Below are 15,659 nucleotides of genomic sequence, written 5' to 3'. Positions count from 1 at the left end.
TCTACCAAGTGCTGTTCGAGGTGAATTATGCAGTGTCCACTAGTGCTGGGTGATTATCGCGATGAGACGATATCGCGATGAGACAATATCGCGGAGACGATATCGCGGTATGCGCTGGTTTGGTATGGAGGTATGCGCTGGCAGAGGTATGCGCTGGCGGAGGTACGGTATGCGCTCTACCAAGTGCTGTTCGACGTGAATTATGCAGTGTCCACTAGTGCTGGGTGATTATCGCGATGAGACGATATCGCGATGAGACAATATCGCGGAGACGATATCGCGGTATGCGCTGGTATGGTACGGAGGTATGCGCTGGTATGGTACGGAGGTATGCGCTGGCGGAGGTATGCGCTGGCGGAGGTATGTGCTGGCGGAGGTATGCGCTCTACCAAGTGCTGTTCAAGGTGAATTATGCAGTGTCCACTAGTGCTGGGTGATTATCGCAATGACGACAATTGTGCTTTGCACCTGCTATTACAATAACTGATATTAATTATTGCGATAACTACTTCGCTTGCACAGAAGGAAAATCAGAACTTGAACCGTATATCGACTGCGTTTAGCGTGTTTAGTTTCTCCCAAAAGATATAACCGTATTAAATGCAGCGCTACAGAATAAAGCAGGTAATATAATATGTAATGCACGTGGTTAGTTGCTTTCTCCTTTTGCCCATCGCCATCTTCATATTCTGATTACCTTCCTCTCCATTTCTTCTCTTAGCCCTACCAAATATATCAATTTAAAAATAAACCTCATATAAATACCTTTGTGCGGTTAATTATGTTTTCCATTGCATTACAACTTTGAGAAGCCGTATGCCCACCCTTTCCTTGTTACCCTCCCCAAGTTTGCTCGTCCATTTCCCCTTTCATATTCTGCTCTTCCATGAGCTTCAATACCGGTATTTATTAAACTTCACAAAATGGTTTCTAAAAAGTAGGTTCTTACAATTTCTTTACAGCAGTACCTGTATGTGGGCCATGTGTGGCCCTCTGTGCCCATACATGCAGTGCACCTGCGTTGTGCCCAGTGCACCAAGGCTGATGCGGAACAACGGTTTACGACGAATCGGTTCAGAGACCCGAGGATCTCGAGGAGGCAGATACATCCAGCCAAGAATCCAGTAACCCTCCACCTGCGGGATCAGTTGGCATAACCCAGTAGGGCGGGCCATACTTTTTTTTTTTTGGAAATCAATCGAGAGGGGTGTTCATATTACGTATTTTGGTGTGTAGAACACAAATCTGAGGTTTTTTAAAAATTCTGATAACCCTAACCTACATCAATTTGCAGTTGATTATTATTAAATTTTTGATTATTTTGCTATTCTTCTGGAAAAAAGAGAAGTTTTTTATTTTGAAGTTCGGGCTTTTATTTTGGTAACTTCCTGTTGGGACGGCAGTTGTAGCCATCTTGTTGCTGAAAGCTCGATGTTGAGGAGGTTGGCAATCCTTATCCATCCGTCTTCTCTTCTCTTCTTATGGCATTGCCAGTAAGTACGTTTTTGATAAGGAACCTGAGGAACAAATAGTTAATAATTTTAGATGTAAATTACCTTGTTTTATATTATATTTGTTAATTGATTTGTGTACTTACCTATTGCCAGCCTGAGTTACATGTGAAGGAAAATAGTGACCTGTGAAGTGAATATTTTGATGGTTTTCTGTAATACCTGTGTAATACCTTAATATCTGTCTGTAGTGGATACTTACCTGTGTATTATTGTTTTTATTTCAGTGTGAACTACTAAAAATGGCTCAAGTCAGAACAAGGATGAAATCAAGTTCTCATTTAAGTAATCTTGTTGGCACTGGGCAGGAGCTGTTGGTGTCTGAACTGCCAACTGTGAGGGATATCCTGAGGTATGGCATCTACTTGAGGGAGCAAAGTGAAGATGACAGGAGGAACTACCCAGTGGACCAGCTCGTGTCTGACATCTACCCTGGTCTGATTTGTCAGTGGAGCAAAGCTAATGCTCTTTTCAAGCCTCCTGTTATCAATGAAAAGGTGACCATCATGTCCAAGCTCAAGGAGGTCTGGAATCAGGCAGTGAAGTTTTCTCTTGGGAAGGGCAAACTTGATGCCAAAGAGAGGTTCATTGTCAAGTTAGACAAGTTATTTCATATTTTGACTTGGAAGTGTCAGATTACCAGTTGTGAGGGGGAAGGCTGTGAGGCCGGTGAGGGCTGTGTGATCCAAGCCCACATTAACTGTTCCTGCAGCAGAGAGAAAATGATTCCTGTGAAAGATCTTGCCTACATTAAGGGACAGAAAGAGAAGGTTGGAAGTAAAGGACCCCACCAAATGGGGAGCCCTGATCTGCCAGAGCACAAGAGACAGGTGAGGACATTGGAAAGGCAGGAAAATAAAAAGAATGCAGAGAAAAGGAGAAGGAGCCAGGAGGAAAATGCTGCAGCAGCAGAGAAGGCAGCCAGGAAGGATGTTGAGAGATTTTTGTCAGATGGTGATGAGGATCTGGAATTGGAGAGAAGTGGTGCTGAAGATGAAGATGAAGTGGTGCTGAAGATGTCACTGAAGTTGAGCTCTTCCCTGAAACTGACACTGAGCCTGCAGCTTCAGCAAAGGTCCAGAAAAACTATGATGAGATTCCAAACATTGCCCTTGCTAGTGTAAGGTATGGCATAGGGCTGAGGCCAACTGCAGCGATAGCAACTGCAGCTCTGATTGATGCAGGAATCATCACAGAAGACAATACAAGTAAAGTGATTGATAAGAACAAGGTCAATAGAGCACAGGAGAAGTTGATGACAGAGCTGGGGGAAGAGTTTGATGAGAAGTGCAGGGAGTAGGGGGGGGATCTCCTGCATCCTCTTTGATGGGTGGATTGACCTGACCAATGTGATGATGGAAGCTGAGGGCAATGACCAATCTTTTCCTGCAAAGATCAAGGAAGAACACTATACTGTTGTTAGTGAGCCTGGTAGCTACTATCTGCTCCACTTTACCCCAGAAAAAGCAACTAAAGAGGAGTCACATGTGGAGCAGATTGCTGAGGTCCTGTTTGCCTGGCTGAAAGAGAGGGGTTTTGATAAGACCTTGTGGGCCATTGGAGGAGACTCAACAAATGTCAACACTGGTGTGAAAGCTGGAGTAATGCGGAAGCTGGAGCTGCACCTGGGGAGAAAGCTGGTCTGGTTCGTGTGCAACCTGCACACTGGTGAACTTCCCCTGCGCCATCTCATTGTTCACCTTGATGGCCCTACTCTGTCAGACAACACATTTTCCAGGCCAATAGGAAAGCTCCTTGCTTCTGCTACAGACTTGGATATCAATCCAAACTTCACCCGGATCTTTGTTGGCCCTCCACTGATGAAGCTGTCTGACAAGGCCATTGAAGATCTCTCAACTGATCAACACTATGGCTATAAAATTGTCTGTGCAATCAGGGATGGAGTGCTTCCTGCAAGGCTGGCTCTAGTGGAGATTGGACCAGTAAACCACAGCCGCTGGCTCACCACAGCGAACAGACTTCTCAGGCTCTGGGTGTCAAAGCATGGACTGACAGGAAAGAACCAGAAGAATCTGCAATTCATTGTGGAATTCATCATTGGAGTGTATTATCCATGTTGGTTCAACGTGAAAGTCAAGCACTCCTGGATCGAAGGACCTAGGCACATCTTGTTTCAGCTGGACTGCCTCAAGTCCCAGAGGAAGGAGGTGCTGGACCTTGTGATGCCGACTATGAGATCTGCTTGGTATGCCCACAGTGAAGCCATCCTCCAAACACTGCTGTGCTCTGAGGATCAGAAGGAGAGGACTGAGGGGGTGGAGAGAATCCTGGCCATCAGGGGAGAGGGGGCCCCAGACACTCAGCTGGGGGACTCCTCTGTCAGGACCAGAAAGACACCTGACATCAACTGTGATGCTTCAGCATTGGTAACTTGATCAGCTGGTCAGAAGGTGTGTCAGAACCACCTCTCACCTGCTCCCTAAGCACCTCGGAGGTGAAGAACTTCATCAACACCCCCATGGAGGTGCTCAACTGGCTTTGCCACACACAAAGCATTGAGAGGGTTGTTAAAATGGTGACTGAGGCTTCTGCTAAGTACTTCTCACAGGAAAAGAGGGATGGAGGCATCAGGGCTCAGGAGACCAGCAGGAGGCTGATGTCCAGGAATGAGTCAAAGCAGGACTTGTGCAACCTGGTAAAGTTCAAGAAGTAAGGAGATTGATCTTTGTAATTGTAACCAGTGATATACATACAGTTCACCTGTTAATAAATATGTACATTTGATTTGGCTGTGTCAATATGAATGATTTCCCTTATATCTTTTAATATCTTATAAAGGGGTTCGAAAGGGTAAAATTGGCAATTTAGAAATACAAATTGATGTAGGTTAGAGTTATCCTATCCAAAAAATAAACTCATATTTGAATTCCCCATAAAGAAACACATAATATAGACACCCCTCATGTTAGGATTTCCTTCAGATTGATTTTGGCACCTGAGTATGACCCGCCCTAATAACCCAGTATAGCCTTCATTTTAGACTCATCACCTGCTGATCCAAGAGACCATAATGGATAAAGTAGGAATTGCATGCCAGCCAGCTATAATCTATTTGCGGTTAGCTGAGTTAGGGTTAACTCCACAAGGGAAGCATTACTGGGAGGGTACAATTTCCTCTTAAATTAGCAAAGAAGTAAACCTTTCCCCACCTTGCATCAATTTTTGTTTCTTTTCCAAAACTACAATTAAAAAGCATTTTGCAGCAGAAAATTCCCCCAAAAATTAAGCACATCAATTTCCAAACACAATTGTTAACAAAAACGATTTTAAGACCCATTGCCTCTCAATTTGGGGGCTTTTTGCTCTTTGCTTCATATGCAGCTGCTGGTTGCATTATTTTCTGGAAGTGTGGATGTGCCGCTGATGCAGTGCCCCTGTTACTAATAATCTGGTACTCAGTTTGCCGACCTCGGAAGGAAGACGGGATGAGTCAACCCATCTGGTGTTATTTGAACGGTACAACAGGGGCTCAAACTCAAGAACCTCATAGATCTTAAGCCAGCCACCATAACCGTTAAACCAACAACAGGCTTAATTTGATGGCTGATGAACCGGCATGATATATGAAGCGTTATTATGGAGTGAAAATTAGTTCAATGCAACACGAGTGTAGACAAAATACTGAAGAACATAGAGTGAACGATAACTCACCACAACGTTGAGGAGCCCTCCATATGGGCCTATCAGCGGCTGCCAGAGACCCAAAATTTGTCTGTAGGGATAAAGTACTGGCAAAGACAAGGAAGGACATGGTCACCTGAGTGTATTCAAACTCCCAAATAATGCAAATACATGGAAGAATGATGTGAGAAAGATTCCAATATGAGGACAACCACCGAGTGTTCACAGTGTATTGGTGCATGCAGAATGCAGTTTGTGCACTTACAGTTTGTGTACAGTTCCCGGAAGCCGACACCAGCATCCACCATGCTCTGCTTGGCTACCCAGACACGATACTCTAGAACCAAACACAATGGCAGAATGTTAACATAACGATGACCTCACGCACCTTTTCTCGACCTCTCTAATGTACCATAATATTCACAGAGCGTGGGTGCTCCTGAAGCAGCTTCCTGAGCAAGGGTTATTCTCGGAGGTTTGTTATTGCCTTCCCAGCAGCAGTTAGGGCAGGAATTTGTTGTGTGCCACCGACAGCTCGCCTACTCTTCGCGAAGGACACTGTGGGGTCTTTAACATAAACCAACTGTCTGCAGACTGGACGTCCACTTTAATGTCCAACCGAGGGACACATTGACGAATCACCCTGCCTATGAATCACTGGGATGACAGTTTATAGCTGGATCGGGATTCAAACTCAGGCTAGACATCTTCGAGGTGAGTGTGCGCATACCTCTAGGCCATCCTACCAGTACCTTGCACCTTTTAGGGCCATTTAGGGTAAAAATGGAGGAGTTTTGCCATGAACCCCTCCACCCCTGTTTACCGTACTCTTTATCGTTGGGACACGGGACAGATACCTCAACATTTTATGTAGCTATTATCACTGAACTAGAAAACAACTTTAAGACAGCAACAACAAGTATTCCATCCAACATGGTCATCCTCATCAAACGGAAGCAATCTCACAAGTTGCATGACGTAAAAAAAAAAAAAAACACCTTTAGAGGCCATTTTTTCCCCGCAAGCGGGGGTTGGCCTTTTTCGGGAACTGTGGTTGTTGTTGTTTTTCGGTCCCCTTTTTGAAGCAATGTTTTACGGCCGGATGCCCTTCCTGACACCAACCCTTTTTGCCGCCTTTAACGACAAGCAGGGAATTACCAGTGAACTGGTACTCAATTTGCCGACCTCGGAAGGATGACAGGCTGTCAACCCCCCTGGCGTTAATTCAGCGATCGACCGGGATTCGAACCCAGGATCCTAGGATCCTAAGCCGGCACCCTAGCCGCTAGCCCAACACCAGGGACTTTGCATGACGTAAATTGCATTTAAATTGCTATTCGTATTATGACATAGGAAAACACATACATTAAAACCTATGTGATTTCCTATGTTCGTTTTGTTTCGTTACTATCAAGAATCAAGATGTTTAGTTATGTTGCAATCATTTATATGTCTGCTGTAAAACAGTCGGAATGATTAGTTACATTACTTGTCTGCACATGTATCGTTTAAATTACCAAGTCACTATGCATCAAACCGGCCCGCAGCAAGTTCACCGTATTTTCCGGTGTATAACCGCACTTTATCGGCAAAAAGGTCAAAAGTAATGGGTGCGGTTAATACACCAGTAAATACGGTAACTAGAGCGAAGTCGATGGTGTATCATCACAAATCCCGACACTTCCCACCAAAAGCAAAGTTGAAAGATGGCAAAAAGGCCAGCAGGGGCACATACGCCTCCTGCCTCCACATGCAGCAGCTACACCTGGATGCGTACATACCCCCACCCCCAGCCAGTGAGAACACAGACTACAACAACAAAACCACCTCCACTCCCAGAATCCACAGCCCCTCACCAACTCACTCACACACAAAAAAATCACACCGAAACAACCGATCACCTACCCTTACAACATGCACCACTCAAGCAAAAATACATTCATGCAAAACCACACCCACTCCTGCAACGCAACGCAACCACACACACACCTCCATTTCTCTTCCACGCTCAGTCACTACCCCTTTAGGCTGAAATGAACCACCACCCACAACCTCAACCTACACAATTTGACGTGCCTCCATATCCAAAATTAGCCTTTCAAGGCAACCTGGGCCACATTGTCACACATCCTCTTTCTTTGTCCCACACACTCCAACCCGAGCAATAAATGCAGAAAAGGAATTGCCAATATACCCTCTACACCCCACCTCAAATGGCTGACAAGAAACTCGCCAACCCTTCTCCCGACACTCTGCCCCCAGCTCACTGTACTTTCCTCTCTTCCTCTCGTGCACCTCCTCCATGTTCTCTTCCCAAGGTACAGACAATTCCCTTAAGATGACCTGTCTTGTTGCACCTGACCAGATGACTGTCAGGCCACAACCTTGTCACACAGATCTCCTCTGGGAATACCAATTGTGGCATTAGGTCTGCCACCACCTGCCAAGCACAAGCATCTGACAGCCCTCTTGCTTTCCACCTCCTCCTCCTCCTCCTCCTCCTCCTCCTCCTCTTTCCACTTGGCCCTCTTTGACAAACAACACCTCTCCCCCATCGGTCTCCTTCTCCACTTTTCTCTCTCTCAATCTCAGCACCTCTTGTTGCACCATCTGCACGACCACCGTCAGCACCTGATCATGCCGCCACTTGTAACTTCCTGCAGCCAATGCGACTGAGCATGCCCTCAGAGCACTCATATACAGACTTGGCATTTAATATTAAAAAAAATTTTTTTTCTTGACTTGGGTTTCCTTTCTGAACTCAGTATATCAATCTGATGAGTTTCTTTTACCCTTTGGTGATGTCTTTGTTGAAAGAACCATGTCACCGATTGTCTGTCGCAGCAAGAAGTCAATAACAGGATTATATCACAGGTGGCGTGACAAAATGTAAGGACAGGTACATTTGACAATTGGCTTCACAATCGGGTATATAAGGGTTGTTGCGTTCTGTATTAGTGGAAAACAACTGCTGCACGTCTACAAAAGTTATTGCCGCTTCCTCTACAGATGGTCCGTCAACTTGACAATGCTGTTTGTCATGGAGTGGTGGCTTTACGAAATTCTGGCATGAAACAGCGTGCTATTGCTCGGCAGTATGGCATCACTCAAGGTCAGGTGTCAAAGATCCTGAAACGAAATGCTCAGAGGGGTGTCCCTACTCCAATACCGAGGCCAGGACGTCCACACAGAACCACAAGGAGAGATGATCGCCAGCTGCACCGGTTAGTCTGCAATGGCCGTACCAAGTCAGCTAATCGGCTTAGGGCTGAGTGGCAGCAACTGACAAATGTGCCTGTATCCAGAAGGCTAGTCAACCAACGACTGGTTCAAGCAGGCTATCGTGCCAGGCATCCCCTGAGAAAGCCACGCCTGACCAGACAACACAGCCAGCGCCGATTGCAGTGGGCCAGAGCACCGTCAATGGCAGCCAGGACACTGGAATCACGTGACCTTCAGTGACGAGTCTAGATTTCTGGTCTATCTTCAAGATGGCCACGTCCGAGTGCGCAGACAAGAGCATGAAGCCCACAACGAAGATTGTATCGTGCCAAGAGTCCGAGCTGGAGGTGGTGGGGTGACCGCTTGTGCTGCTTTTCATGCAGGGGGCAAAACTGACCTGGTTGTTCTGAATGGAAACCTGAACCAGTTCAAGTACAGGGCCATTCTGGAAGAAACATTGCTTCCATTTGTTCGTGCAGCCTTTAGAGGAAACTTTGTCTTCCAAGATGACAATGCACGGCCTCATCGTGCTCGCATGATCCAACACTTTCTTGCTGACCGTGGTGTAGAGCATATGGAGTGGCCTGCCATGTCCCCGGATATGAATCCGATAGAGAACTTGTGGGCAGAATTAACGCGACAAATCGACCACTTGGACCAGCAGCCTACCTCTGTGCGTGAATTGCAGCAGACTATTGTCACTGCATGGCAAGCGATTCCTGTCCAAACCTTGGCAAATCTCGTGAACAGCATGCCTCGACGTGTACGTGCTCTCCTGAATGCTCGTGGGGGTTACACGAAGTACTGAACTGTAATTTTACTGTCCGTAATCCCAGTCATAATTTAGCTTTTGTTTTTGTTGAAAAAAAATTTGGCTAATGTGCAAAATAAAGAGATACTTCTGGAAAACGTACAGAAGTTTAACACAGTACTGTCCATGAATTGAGTTCGATATCAGTTTACATCACTTTCAAGGATCAATTTATTTGCTTCGAAATGTCAAATCTGGTTTTTGTTTCTTTTAACAGTCACATTAACAAAATCGAGAATAATTTCAACATAATTCCAATGAACTTTTGGTTCTAAGTCACCTTGAAAAGTAAGTTCACCCCCACAAAAAAAATATTCCATATTAAATGCCAAGTCTGTGTGTGTGTGTATATATATATATATATATATATATATATATATATATATATATATATATATATATATATATATATATATATATATATATATAGATATATAATATCAAGAACTGATGAAAAATGTTTTCAAAAAGTACTTTCACAACAGATAAATAGAAAACATTGGCAATTGAATGAATGATCGTTTTAAGGCCATTTTCCCTGCTATAGCGACGGTTAGCCTTGCGGGCCCCATGACAATCATGGTTCCCTGTTTGAGGCAATGTTTTTATGGCTGGATGCCCTTCCTGACGCCAACCCTTAGTCGCCTCTTAAGATGCGCAGGGATACGGTGTACCTATTCTAAACACGCCGGGATCATTCATCCCAGCAAGCTGGTACTCGATTTGCCGACCTCGGAAGGATGACAGGCTGAGTCAACCCCCCTGGCGTTAATTCAGCGATCAACCGGGATTCGAACCCAGGATCCTCGGATCCCAAGCCAGCACCCTAACCGCTAAGCCAACACCAGGCAATTGCTAGCTATTATTTAATTATGCATATTCTTCAAAAACACGTCCATCATCGATGACTTTACTGATGGAAGACGGATACGACAGCTTTGTCATTTGTATGAATGTTGTGTGTACCACACGAATCAGTGTACAATGGTATTGTGCGTGGCTTCCTTCTTCGGACTACAGTGCAGTAATTGGTCTTTATTTTGATTAAAAATTCGCGGATCCACATCCGGGTCTTCACCAAAATCCAAGCCATTCGTTCTTGGCACATACCTAACATTTCCACCAAATTTTGTCCGAATCCATCCACAACTTTTTGAGATATCTTGTTCACAAACAAACAGACAGGGGTGAAAACATAACCTCCATCCACCTTCAGTGGTGGAGGTAATGAGGATGAAACAGAAAACCAAATACTGCATTGGAGTCATCAGAAGGAACCAGAAGAAGTAAAGAGCAAAGATGGAGTCATCAGGAGGAACCTGGATAGGATTCGGGTTTCAGCTGCTCCTCCTCAACCCTCAAACCCATCCAGGCGCAGCCAAGTGAACCTTCCAGAAAATTTTCTGCAAAACTTCACTTCTCCATGGACAGATATATGAAGATAGAGAAAGAAAGAACAAGCTACAATTACAATGGAACCCCTGGTAATTCTATTTTTACATATAGCCTGCATTTGTTGTAATGTATATATTAGTGATCTATAAAAGGTGCATTTAAAGTATTTTAGTCCATTTAAAATTTAAATAGAACAAAGGTAGAGCATGGCGATTGTGATATATGACAGGTTCAATGACGTGTTCAGATTAAAATGGCGGTCAGTGAAATGAGGCGTCGTGCGCTGTAATGACATCATAAGCGTAATGACGTAGCGTGACGGACACAAAACTGCCGCTACTTTAATATATAGAAGATGATGTATTTTAACCTCCAGTAAGTTTGCAGTCACTACGAAGGGATTAGTGTTATGATTAGATTTACTATAATATTAACATTACGTTATCATTATTACGAAAAGGATATTACTATAAATAAAAAAACTGAGGCTAATTCCTTGCTTCCGTGGTTATTAGTACCGTACACCACTTATCATTGATCCATGAACCATACACCGCTTCAACCCATTAACTTTGCATTCACGACATTGGGATTAAAGTGTTATGGTTATATTGACTATATTATTATTATTATTATTATTATTATTATTATTACGAAAACGATACTACTGTATTGACAAACCTGGACTTAATTTGTCCGAAGCGGCCCGAAGGTGAGGCATGAAGCCGAAGGCCGATACATACTGTGTCGTTGGAAGACACGTAACATCTATGCTTTCGATATTTGATGGTCATTTTAACAATCGCTTTGTTTGTTTGTAACAATTTTTGTAACAATTACATCATATACGTAATGACATAACGTGACAGACGGACACAAAACTGCCACTACATGAATATATAGATGAATGCCAGCAGAAAACATATTAGAAAATAGGACCACGAGTCCTGAAGCTCACCAGGATCAGGAGCAACAGTCACTCGAACCCCCCGCAGATCCCCTTAGACCCTGATATTTTTAAAGCCGTGAATAAACTTTGGTACACCATGGGCGATGAAGGTTGTGGTCAAGTTTCATTGAAATTGTGTGTGTAGTTTCGGAGAAGAGAGCAAAAACCTATTTTGGGGATGGAGGGTGGGGGTCAAAAAACCCCTACAGACCCCACTAAAAATTGCAAATTTTTATGCAGTCAATACACCTTAGTTAGGCATCAGATATGAAGCTTATGGCCAAGTTTCATCGAAATCGTGTTTGGTTCAAGCGATAATGACTGAAGTGACTCTCACTGACTGACCTACGGACACTGCTCAATCCATAAGCTCACCAGACCAAGCGAGCTAAAAATGCGTGTCTCGTGTGGATTGCAGGCTTCATGGGAGTTCCAACATGGTGGCCAGTGACCATCACACGAGTCCGATACACGTAGATTGCAGGTTTCATGGGAGCTCCAAGATGGCAGCCGGTCTTTTCCTCGTTCGCGCCCGATCCACTATCTTATTATAATAGAGCAAATGTATATGGTTATGTATGTTTGTCTGTACGTTTATATGCGACCAAAACGTCTTATTCTTCTAAAAATAAAATTAACTAGCCGAAACCCGTGGAACATCCACGGAAGGGAGGATGTGGTGTATGGATAGAGTGTACCATTATGGATGGCATAGGGGATTTGCTTGTCCGAGTAGGAGTTAGGAAGAAAGATGAGAATGAAGAGTGCGTATATGAACAACGATCGCCGACACCGGCACAAATGCATGCTCTGGATTGTCCACTCAGTGGACGGCTTGCTTTCGCCTTCGCCTGTCCAATCAGCGGACGGCTTGCTTCGCCTTCGCCCAGCAGACGCCAATACGATGGCGTCGTAAGATGGCGTCGTATCGGCAGTTAATCGGATGCTTTTGGGCCCCAACGTCGGCTAATTCAGATTTTTCGAGTATGGCTGTACGTGATAAACAAAGAGCGCGGTTCGTAGATCGTAAATCCATTCGTGCCGTGGGCATCGGGTCACTGGGTGCGGCGTAAAAGGGATAACAAAGTCGAGTCCTTACGCTATTATTATATAGATACCCTCTTAATTACATTTAGGTTGCTGAGACCCCTCAGACCTTTGACGACACTTTAAGTCCCCCAAGACCCTTAAGACCACCAAGACCCCAAATACCCTTGAAGGCCCTGAGGCTCAAAAAGACCCTGCAGACCCAGAGGAACCAAAATACCCTTAAGACCCAAAAACCCCTGAAGACCCAAAACACCCCAAAGACCCAAAATACCCTTGAAGGCCCAGAGGATCGAAAAGACTCTGAAGACCCAAAATATTCCGAAGACCCAAAGGAACCAAAAGACACCGAAATGGTCAAAGATGCCTATCCCTCTGAAACGACGTGTGGTGAGTCACGCTCGTCCAATCAAAATAGAAGTCAGTGGCTGAACATCACAGAACCAATCCGCTCTACTGGCTAACAACAGGAGACGCAATCACCAGTGGTACAGTATTTGAATAACAACAACCGTCATTACTCACTTAGGTTACTGAGTTACTCTTTCTTGTCAAATAAATGTGAGGTAATTCTCATTTTGGATCAATCCTCCATTCTATCCTCGATGACGTTGTTGAACAATAAAAAATGTCGAATCCACCAAGGAATCTGAAGCCCGCACTCGAACACAGATCCGACATTTCCTACCTGCCCAGCAACGGTGTCTCCACACGGAGTCCAAAGAGGCCGCAGCTCGGAGAATGCGGCAAGTGTAAGCCACGGTGGCGAGGCTCGGCCCGGGTAACTCGTACAAGATACGGGACAATAACTCCGGCGGCAACTGCAGAAAGGAAACGCTATCTCCCTGCTCGGCCGCCATGGTGGCTCCCTTCTCTCCTTTACCCTTTCAGTCCTGCTTAAGTCTCCCGGGACTTGCAATTAGTTCCGCATCGGGTTTCCCAATGACGTCATGCAATTGGCTTGACTTTGGCGCTGGAGAGGATTCTTCTTTATGCATGGGTGTCATACAGATGCCATATATTTATTACGTACGCACTACATGTTGTATGTGGTAATCTTTGATCCACCGCATCTCCCAACCACTCCCAAAGCTGCTGCGGACGTGCTTGATCTTCCTTCCTTTACTCCCAGCTCGTCTTCACTTCATCTCTCCTAGTCTTATCATCCCTAATCTTCACTTTCTCAATTTTAATGATCTGTCGTGATACCTAGATGCGTACGTAATAAATACATGACCTGGAAAAACACACACATAATGATGCAATGCTGCAACCAGCAGCCGGGAATTGCATCTTATATATCGATACGATGACAGACAGAGATGTGTGTGTGTGTGTATGTGCTATGTGTATATGCTTGTGTGTATGTGTATATATGTGTGTATGCATGTGTATGATGTGTGTGTGTGTGTGTGTGTGTGTGTGTGTGTGTGTGTGTGTGTGTGTGTGTGTGTGTATGTGTGTATGTACATATGTGTGTATGTATGTGTATATGTGTGTGTATGTATGTATATATGTGTGTTTATGTTGTATGTGTGTGTGTTTGTGTATGTATGTGTATATGTTTGTGTGTGTGTGTGTGTGTGTGTGTGTGTGTGTGTGTGTGTGTGTGTGTGTGTTGTTACGTGCTCCTCCCCGACCCCCTGGTCACGGTGTACCTCCGAGCCCCGAGAGGAGTCACTGCAGAAAAATGTGTTATTCTGTATGTCAAAGATCAATGGAGAAGCCACCCCAATTGTTACTCACAAACACATATTGTATTAAGATCACACAAGAATAACAGTACAACAATAATAGTAATCAAATACAATCAATATGTCCTATGATGGTGCCATCAGTTTCGTAATATATAATTCACTGTGCTCCAAGTGAGTGAACCAAGAACATTCCCCAATGTCTCTTATTCCCGGCTTCAAGCCAACGTTGATTCGCTCCAGCGATCGCCAGAACGATGTCCAATCGAGACCAGAATCCCGTGCGGATGGCAAGTACAGTCACACAGCCAAAACTGCACAAAGGCGCCCTCAAGGCGACTGGGAAATCACACCCTCGGGTATGGACTTTCACGGCTCACAGTCGGCGAACCGCAAATTAATCTTCAAGCCACGGTGCACACACACATGCAAGATACGTCTGAAAGCGGTGAAAACGGCTGACGAAGCAAAGACCTTGCTCGACGCGCGAGTCAAAATGGCCGACGACCCGCTCTTGAGACGTAACGGCCCGGCGATAATTCTCCTTGGAATCCACCACCAAAAACCTGACACGCAGGTTGATCGGTCACAGCGATGACAACTCTGTCGCAGGGATCCCTTTCCCGGGAACCCAAAAGTTCACTCGTGACTCTTGCTCGAAAACGTTCGCTCCAGACCGCAAGTAGCTCGGCTCCTTGTCCGACTCACTCGCTCCACCCTCTTTTCCCTTTTCGTCATCCGGTTCCCGATCCGGTTTCCTGTTTCTTTTAACATTAACTTTTTTACCTTTTGAAAACAGTTCATGAACAATAAACCTTTTGAAAACAATAATAGTACATGGAATCAGAAATATTTACAGAGGATGAAAACCACCACAACGGAAGTGACGAATCCGTAACACTTCCCCCCCTCAAGAAAGAAAGTTTGAACACAGTGAAAACTTTCTTTGCAGGCAAAACTCCTCCAACAAACAAAAGTAAAACTCACCCCCAAATCATCAATTCCCGTGAGCAACGATAATTAATATTTCCCAAAATAAAACAACAAAACTTCGAACAACTTACAGAGATTTCCAAAGTGAATTCACTCTGGACAAAGCATCAGCAATGACATTGTCCCTGCCCTTTACATGCTCAATTTCCAAGTTGAACTCCTGCAAAGCCAAACTCCATCTCATCAACCTCTGACTTTTACTTTTAGTTTCTTTTGAATGAAGGTTAAGGGGTTGTTATCAAAAATCCAAAGTCAAGCAAATCTATAGCACTTTTTTAGGGAGGCCGAGCTGAGAGCCAGGTTTCATGATGGTTGGGTGTTGAGACCTGGACATATTCACTACCTGGACGCCTTTAGGAACGTGGAGTTCACGGTTAGTCTGTGTAGGAAAGTTC

The 15,659-nt window shown here is 44.7% G+C and overlaps 1 protein-coding gene across 6 annotated transcripts in view; it reads right to left on the bottom strand.

Annotated features, from left to right (window-relative positions):
- Positions 1-13,552, bottom strand: part of FBXO31 (F-box protein 31) — a 34,825-nt gene extending 21,273 nt beyond the window's left edge. For 3 of the 6 annotated variants that reach the window (XM_078780796.1, XM_068118775.2, XM_078780795.1), the window contains exons 1-4: positions 13,266-13,552; positions 5,419-5,490; positions 5,184-5,260; positions 969-1,136 (exon numbers count right to left, since the gene is read on the bottom strand). In XM_078780796.1, the coding sequence (XP_078636922.1) occupies positions 969-1,136; positions 5,184-5,260; positions 5,419-5,490; positions 13,266-13,437 (489 nt within the window). In that variant the 5' untranslated portion in view covers positions 13,438-13,552. The remainder of the gene's footprint in view (positions 1-968; positions 1,137-5,183; positions 5,261-5,418; positions 5,491-13,265) is intronic. The other 3 variants (XM_078780799.1, XM_078780798.1, XM_078780797.1) reach the window with 1 other exon arrangement.
- Between the last annotated feature and the right edge of the window lie 2,107 nt (positions 13,553-15,659).

Source organism: Myxine glutinosa, chromosome 6, assembly GCF_964187855.1.
Source record: "Myxine glutinosa chromosome 6, kmMyxGlut1.1, whole genome shotgun sequence".
NCBI classification, from domain to species: domain Eukaryota; kingdom Metazoa; phylum Chordata; class Myxini; order Myxiniformes; family Myxinidae; genus Myxine; species Myxine glutinosa.
The sequence above is the reverse complement of the archived record's forward strand: the minus strand, read 5'-3'. Positions and strand labels throughout refer to the sequence as shown.